General features: G+C 39.8%; 1 protein-coding gene across 1 annotated transcript; it reads left to right on the plus strand.

Annotated features, from left to right (window-relative positions):
• Positions 1-6,677: 6,677 nt before the first annotated feature.
• Positions 6,678-8,246, plus strand: LOC144253425 (ubiquitin carboxyl-terminal hydrolase 29-like; the record flags this gene model as incomplete). Its single annotated transcript, XM_077795531.1, has 1 exon — positions 6,678-8,246. A coding segment is annotated over one exon (1,569 nt), but the record flags the coding sequence as incomplete, so codon positions are not given.
• Between the last annotated feature and the right edge of the window lie 546 nt (positions 8,247-8,792).

Here is an 8,792-nt window from a genome sequence, read left to right on the forward strand (position 1 = left end):
TATTGTAAGATGTGGGAGTTGGTGGAGGAGAATACTGAAGGGAAGAATGTCTGAGTGCTTACCTTGTTTTTCCTAAAGGATATAAGCATGTGTTTATTAATCCCTTCAGAATTTTCTACTAAATATTCTGGATTAGAATTATATTATAATCCTTGGCATTTTGTATTGTATATACTTCTAAAAATATACTTTTTGATTTTTCAATTCTTTTGTATGTTTAGATTTCTATTGCTTTGAAGAATATAACCTTTATGACTAAGGAGAAAACTGCTCGACTGATCCCAAATGCTATCCAGATCATTACAGATGGTGAAAAGGTGAAAAACTTTTCTACCTTTGCCATGTTCCATAGTGTGAAGAAAATTTGCATCATACTGATCATCAGTATTGAGAATATAGGCAGCTGTTGAAGTTAGAAATATCTTGTAGAAATACACTGTTTTTAATAGTAGGTTTATGTATACTTTAATAGTTATTGGTGATTAACTTTAAATGACTGACTTTTTTGTACTTCATAGTTTATGAGAACTTTCACCCATATTTTTCATTTTCTCATTGTTAAGAGGTAGGCAGGGTGAGTGTTGGTAAAATGTTCTTATTATTTCTAAATACTGTAATAATTTCATGATTGTTTAGTCAGTAATACCTGCATAATAGCAACTAATAAAAACATAGTCTTGTGAGCAGAGATTTGGGCAGCATACAAGTAAGAACACATAATCATTATAATCTTTTCTTAACAATGGCAATTAATAGCCATCATTTTATTATTCACCTGCAATGTCTATCATTTCTTGGTGGGGATATATGAGTAATCTTTCTATACCCATCTGAAAAAATTGTTCAGGGCTGTGTGTCTGATATTAGAAACATAATGCTGAGGAAGAAGAAGAAAGAAGGAAGGTATGGAAGGAAAGTATGGTAGGGTATGAAGGGGAGTCAGAGAGAAGGAAAGAAGGAAGGAAGGGAAGAAGGAAGTGAAGGAAAGAAAGAACATGGGGAGAGAGAAACAGGATCATGATATTAAGTCTTTGTAATTATACTTAAAAAAATTTTTTTTAGTTGTGGATGGACACAATATATTTATTTTTATGTGGTGCTGAGGTTTGAACCTAGTACCTCACATGTGCAAAGCAAGTGCTCTACCACTGAGCTATAGTCCCAGCTCTGTAATTATACTTTTTAATCTTATAAAGTTTCTTTCAAATGCACTTTGAGTTTTATTGTTTATTTTTGTGGTGTCAGGCATCAAATCCAGGGCCTCACACATGGTAGGCAAATTCTCTGACACTGAACTATATTCTCAACCCCTTATATTTGTTTTTGAACATTCTCATTCCTACAGAGTATTTCCGAATACAATACAAAGACCTTTCCCCACTGAACTATTTTGAGAGTAAACTGTCTGTCAACCCAGATGCCTTGTTGCCCTCGTATTACATAACCACAATATAACCATCAAAATCAAGAAAGTAATATTGATTTATCATTGTTTAATGTTTGGACTGCTTTCAGTTTCCACAGTTATTCCATGAATCGCATAGACTCAGTTCTGTGTTCCTCAGTTTCCTGGAGGAGTCCTTTTTGCCTTTGCTTTACCTTTATGTTCCTGACACTTTTAAAGATTACAGGTCAATTATTTTGTAAGATATTCCTGAATCTGTTTGATGTTTCCTTATGATTAAATTTGGGTTATGCAATTTTGGAAGAAATCCCTAGAAATGATGCTCTTTTCTTCCTTTTGGATCCTATCAGATGGCACATAATTTTAGTTTGTGCCATTACTGGTGATATTTATATTGATTATTTAATTGTGTCTGCCAGTCTTTGTTTTAAAGTTAATCTATTTTCCTATACAAATATTTTGAAGCAAGATGCTTTGAAACTATATAAACATACCATTCTTGCCAAACTTAAATTTATTTATTTGTTTATTTTTATCATTTACTTATATCATTATGAATTCATGGTTTTTATTTTATTCAATTCTTATAATCACTACAGTTACTTATTTTGATGTTCAGATTTCCCAAGTTTGGGCATTTGAAACTCTTTCAACCTGGTGTTTATGTTCTTTTGACTATTTTCAGTATTGTTTGAGCATTTCTTTGCTTTTTGGCACAAGGTGTTTCAGACTTTGGCTGTTCCAGTGCTAGAATCTATCATTTCTTCAAGGAGTTTTGATTTCTTTAGGAGAAGACCAATATTTAGAAGCTAGCATATTCATTGTATTGGGGTATCACTATTTCTGAATTCTCTGTGGACAGAAAAAGAGTGTATATTATGTGTATAATGTTTTATTGTTTATTTATTTTATGTAATCATACACCCACATTCAAAATGCACACACATACATATGCCCACTTATATATCTATCCATCCCTCCTTCCATGCAGTCATTCATTCATCTATCCATCTATCCATCCATGAACACATATCAATACTTCCCATTCCAATTGAACACCAAAGAGTTCATTCTTGTTTTCTCTATTTCCATGTTTGTAACCCTTCTTTCCCTGACAATGAGAAACCAGGCTCCCGTTATCCATTATTTGACCAGTTAGCCTGTTTGGAACCAATCTCCATCTCCACTATCACCCCCAACATGGGTGTCCTTTCACCTCATGAAAGGTTCTGACAGAGTTGGGCCACTGCCCATCCCACCATGACTCAAATATTCTCATATGCCTGACCTATGATCTCCTCACCTTGCTTGGACTGATGGCACATGTCCTTTCCCTGTATCCACATTTCTCTGTCAGAGGTCTTTTTACCCGCTTGGGCTCTGACACTGTGTGGGACAATGCTTCTGTGTGAACAACCTCCTCATTCTGATCTAAACACTGCTTTGAGTTTTTCTGCCCCCATCCTCACTGCTAGTGTAGGGCCTTCTTTTCTCTGTTCTACCAACACCTTTAGTGATAACTTATTTAGTAAGGGAATAGTTTAATATTCTTACCTTTAGAATTAATACATACATACATTTTCATTATTTAACAAAATCATCAAATGATTCTTTTTTTTTTAAGAGAGAGTGAGAGAGGAGAGAGAGAGAGAGAGAGAGAGAGAATTTTTAATATTTATTTTTTAGTTCTCGGCGGACACAACATCTTTGTTGGTATGTGGTGCTGAGGATCGAACCCGGGCCACATGCATGCCAGGCGAGCGCGCTACCGCTTGAGCCACATCCCCAGCCCATCAAATAATTCTTAACTAACATCTTCCTTCCATGTCAGTGAAGCCTCAATTCCATTGTCCTTCCAGAGGCAAATGCTATTATAATTTGATTTGTATTTTCAGTCTGCCTTTGTGTTTACATATATATGTGCATACATATGTGTATGCATATATGTATATATAATTTTGCTTTTCTAAAGTAAATGCTATCTTATTCATATTGTTCTTCATCTCTCTTGCTCTTTTTTGGGGGTGGTTGTGGTAGGAGTACTGGAGATTTAACCCAGGGGCCCAGAGGTGCTTTATCACTAAGCCACATTCCCAGCCCTTTTTAAAAAATCTTTTATTTTGAAACAGGATCTCACTAAGTTGCTTAGGGTCTTGCTAAATTGCTGAGGCTGGTCTTGAATTTGCAATCCCCTTGTCTGAGCTTCCTGAGTCCCTGGAATTACAAGTAGGTACCAAGGTACATGGCTCAGCTCTCTTTTTAAAAGAAATTAGCACCAAATTGGGTATAATAGTGAATGCCTGGGCTGGAGATGTGGCTCAGCGGTAGCGCGCTCGCCTGGCATGCGTGCGGCCTGGGTTCGATCCTCAGCACCACATACCAACAAAGATGTTGTGTCCGCCGAGAACTAAAAAATAAATATTAAAAATTCTCTCTCTCTCTCTCTCTCTCTTCTCTCACTCTCTCTTTAAAAAAAAAATAGTGAATGCCTGTAATTCTGTGGACTGTGGAGACTGAGATAAGAGAATCCCAAGCTGGGCAATTTAGTGAGACCCTGTCTTTAAAAAAAGGGTTCCAGGGAGGGGGATGGCCTGGGAATGTAGTTCAGTGGTAAAGCACTTGCCTAGCATGCACAAGGCTCCATCAATCCCCAGTACTACAAAATTAATGACTACCATCACCACAATAAAATCCAACAAAATTATCTCTTGGAATTGCAGATGGACGCATATAGAAAGAACTATCTTTGATTTTTGAAGTGCTATATAGTATTTCTTTGGATGTCTTGTGGTTCCGTTGATCATTAATTCAGTTTTAATATTTTACTCTTATAACAGTGCTGCAGTGAACAGTCTTACCATGCCTTCTTAAGCTCATGAGTTACTGTTTCTTACATACATAGTGAAATTTCAGGGCAAAACATATTAATTTTGATAATGATAATAACACCTAGCATTTACTGAACACTTGGTTGTAGATGTTATTTTAAACACTTCACATGTTTTCCCATTTAATTTTTATAAAAATCTGCTACTATAATTATTCAATTATTCTCTTTTTGTAGATGAGAAAAAAAGGCAGGAATGCCCCAAAGTCAGAGAACTAATAAGTGATAGAACCAGAACAGCAGCTTAATTCATAGACCCTGGTCTTAAACTCCTGTAGACCGTGTTAGCTCAATGAATTCTTTTTCTATTAGAATGGGGAAAAACTCTTGTACTGCTTAATCTTCATCACTTATATATACTTTATGATTAAAGGAAGACTAATTATTTTACTTTTTACTTTTAGTTCTTATTAAGTTCTAGAATATATTCTGTGCTTCACTGGTTTAGATAGTACATTATTTAGAACTATTCCTCAATTAGTAGGCTTATTCTTGAACCAGCGGTTATTAATAGTTTTTTTTCTTTGTTGTTGTCATTGTTTTTTTTCAGTCCTGGGGATTGAACTGAGGACCTTGCACATGCTAGGCAAATGCTCTACTACTAAGCTATATCCCCTTTTTATTTCTTGTATAGTGGAATGGTCTTGCTAAGTTGCTGAGGCTGTTCTTTTTTTTTTGGTAGTTATTAAAATAGTTTATTTATTTTTTATTATTAGTTGTTCAAAACATTACAAAGCTCTTGACATATCTTATTTCATACATTTGATTCAAGCGGATTATGAACTCCCATTTTTACCCTGTATACAGTTTGCTGAGGCTATTCTTAAAATCCTCCTACCTCAGCCTCTGGAGTTGCAGGGATTATAGGTGAGTGTCACTGCACTCTACCTTGTTAATAATTTTTGAAGTTGGATATGTAGCAAGAAATAAAGGAAGGTAGTAATATGTCAAGATTATCCAGAAAACTTGGAGTTTTAAGGAACTGGAAATGTGGTGATTGTGTTCAAGAGTGGAGTATTTAGTTTTAGAAGTGGAGGTTAGCAAACATAGCATACTGGTGAAAATGAGATAGACAAGATTTTTCTTATCTATGTTTCTGAACACAGAATTTTAAGGTTATCTTAATTAGGCAAAACAATTTGGCTTAAGAAATGAGAATAGTGGACAGTAATAAGTAGTTACCATTACATTATATATTATGGTTATAAAATTATTTGAAAGAGTTCCTGGAAAATCCTATTTATAAAATGTTTTGCTCTATGAAAAATATTTACCAAAATTTCAATTTTAGGAATCAGAAAATAGCACTTTAAAAATCTGTCTATGTAAAGTGTCAATACCCTAAATATTTTTGACATTTTATTTAATAACTCCAGCATAGAACCAAGATATCTCATTCCTGAAGATAACACCTTAGTCATGAAAGGTCACTAAGTAGGAGATTGGAAGAGATGTCACACTGAGAGACTATATTTAAAATAGGCTGTCTTGTCACATTTTCCTATAAAAACCTATTTTACAATATGACTTTGCAGAAATCAGTTAAATGCAAAGAAAAATATGAACTGAAAACAGAATGATAAATTGAAACATACTACTTTTCTTTTGTAACAAAAAAAAGTTCAGAGTTAACATGGGTGTTTTATATCTATAATTAGTAGAAAGTATTTCTGGAGTTTTTCAAAGATTACAAAAGATAATATAATTTAAAATTAAGATCCTTAAAATAAATCCATCTCTTTAATCCGCTTGTAGTTTTTGTTCTTTTTTTTGTATATTTGGCTCAAATGTCAGTCAATTCAATTTATTTATCTTTGTAAGTTCAGAATAAAATAAAATTTGTAATTTTAAAAATTAAGTTGATTTTCTAATATTTAAACTTTGATGAACATAAATACCGACTTATGATATTTAAAGTCCCTTTCCCTACTAATACTGACAAAATTGTGTTTGCTGTAAGATACTATTTGTTGTGAGACACTATTTGTAAAGACACTGTGTTCATACAACAGATAACTGCTTTTCTCCTATTGTAATAAAAAGTCAAATAAAAAAGAGTATATAAAGTAGGCAATTGTAACCTATTAGTTTGCTTTGACCATTGAAATCCCCAGCAGACCTCTATGGCATATGCTTTTTCCTTCTTTTCTGTTACTAAAATTGTTCTATTATTTTTCCTTTGCAGTTTTTCTTTACATCTTTTGGTGCCAGGGACAGAAGTTACCTCAGTATATTTAGGTTGTGGCAGAACGTTTTATTAGATAAGGTAAGTGTTCATCCCAGAGGCAGCTGTTTGTTATAATATGAATCTTCTACTGGGTACATAAATAAAATTTATGAAGAGCTCTTTTATTTTTCTGAACCTAACTTTGACTACACTATTCAAATTCCACGTCCTCGGGGGCCCTCCTCACGCCCCTGAGCTGGCTGCTGGTTCTGAAAGATTTCTGCAAGGTGGAGACCAAGCAGGAGCTGCTCCTGAGCATCAAAGGTGCCATTTCAGCGGCTGCGGAGGCCTTTCGGGGAAGCCAGCAGAACGACGCGCATGAATTTTTAGGCCAGTGTTTACAGCAGCTCAAGGGCGAGTTTGAGGATTTAAAGGCCACCTGGAGCGCTGGCGCGGAGGCTGGCGCGGAGGCTGGCGCGGAGGCTGGCGGGGAGGCTGGGGGGGACCCAGACCCAGAGCTGAGCCCTGGCAGCCCTGCCTCCGAAGCCTCCCACTGCCCTGTTAGTGCTAATTTTGAGTTTGAGATGCAGATTTCCATCACGTGCCAAGAGTGTGGCTGGGTGGTCCTCAAGACAGAGCCCAGCAACCACCTGTCCCTGGACCTGCACCGCGGGACAGAACCCCTGCCTCTGTCCGTCCAGACTGCGCTGGACCTCTTCTTTGCAGCCGAGGAGCTGCAGTACCGGTGTGAGCGGTGCCAGCACAGGCGCTCCGTGCTGAGGAGCTGGTTCGGCAGGCTGCCCCGGGTCCTCATTGTCCACCTCAAACGCTACAGCTTCGACGACGCCTGGCTGCTGGTGAAGAATGACCAGCGGGTCCTCGTCTCCCCGTCCTTGGTTCTGACGTCTCAGTGCAGCGCAGACACCAAGCCGCCTCTCCCCGTGGTCAGAAGGGCGCCTGTGGGGGACGCCAACGTCCTGCGGGCCATCTCTCAAGAGACGCTTTCTGCGGTCCCCAGCCCGTCCTTGCCGTCCGAGACGCAGAGCTCCGCGTCCCGGGGGCCCCGAGGAGTCCAGAGCACACGTGGAGGAGCAGGCAGGACCCAGCGGCAGGGAGGCCTAGAGTCAGAGCTGACCAACCCCGGACGCAGGGCGCCTGAGTGGGGACAGGCGACAGCAGACTCTGCGGCGGCCGAGGAAGGCCTCCGCCTGCCTCATGAGGACAGAGGAGAGCTGGTCAGCACCCCCAGCTCAGTGCTTGCAGAGGTGCCTGGAAACCCAGAACTTCAGAACAGTGAGAAAACCAACTCCGGGGGTGTCCAGGGATGTCCAGAGAAGGACATGAGTGGACCCACAGAAGCCAGACTTCCGGAAGCCGACCAAGACGTCTGTGGTGCCTCGGGTTCTGACAGGGGTCCTGAAAACCAGGACCCTATGGCCCAGGCCCGGGCACCAGACGCTGTGGGGTCGGGAGGTCCTCCTCCAGCTTACAGGCTGGTCAGCGTGGTCAGCCATGTCGGGAGCTCCCACGACTCGGGCCACTACATCAGTGACGTGTTCGACTTTCAGCAGCAGGCCTGGTTCCTGTACAATGACCTGAGGGTGTCGCAGATCCCAGAGGCCGCCATGTGGGAGGCCCGGAAGCGCACGGGGTACCTCTTTTTTTACATGCACCATGAGATTTTTGAGGAATCGTTGGAAAAGACAGCGAGTTCCCAGAAACTTAGCGCCCAGATAGAGACGACCCCTTGGGCTGACTCAGAAGAGACCCCTTGGGACAACTTGTGACGTAAGCCAACTTGCCTGTGGCCTCCTTGGTCCCACTTCCTCTCAGGAGGTAGAACACTGAGCTGGGCCAGAATGTAGGAACACACGACTCAAAGCGAAATTTTCTTCTGAGGACAGAAACCTGGATCTCATAACTCCGGAGAGGTGCACCCTCCTCTCCTACAAGGTCAGAAATGGTGCTGCTTGAGTTTTGCTTTTTTGTTGTTGTTGTTTTTGGTACTGAGAATGGAATCTGGGCACTTAAACTCTGAGCCCCATCCCCAGCACTTTTTATTTTTTATTTAGAGACTGTCTTGCTAAGTTGCTGAGGTTGGCTTTGAACTTGCTATCCTCCTGCCTCAGCCTCCCAGGTCACTGAGATTACAGATGTTGTGCCATGGCGGCACCCATATGGCTTCTCAAGTTTTAATGGGATAGTGTGAAAAGGTCCTTCCTGAACCAGCAACCTGATCAGAAATACAAAATCTGAAGTGAGGCACAGGGTACATGACTGTCGTCCCAGTGACTAGGGAGGCTGAGGCAGGAGGATCAGAGGTTCAAGGCCAG

This window comes from Urocitellus parryii, chromosome 2, assembly GCF_045843805.1.
Source record: "Urocitellus parryii isolate mUroPar1 chromosome 2, mUroPar1.hap1, whole genome shotgun sequence".
Taxonomy (NCBI): domain Eukaryota; kingdom Metazoa; phylum Chordata; class Mammalia; order Rodentia; family Sciuridae; genus Urocitellus; species Urocitellus parryii.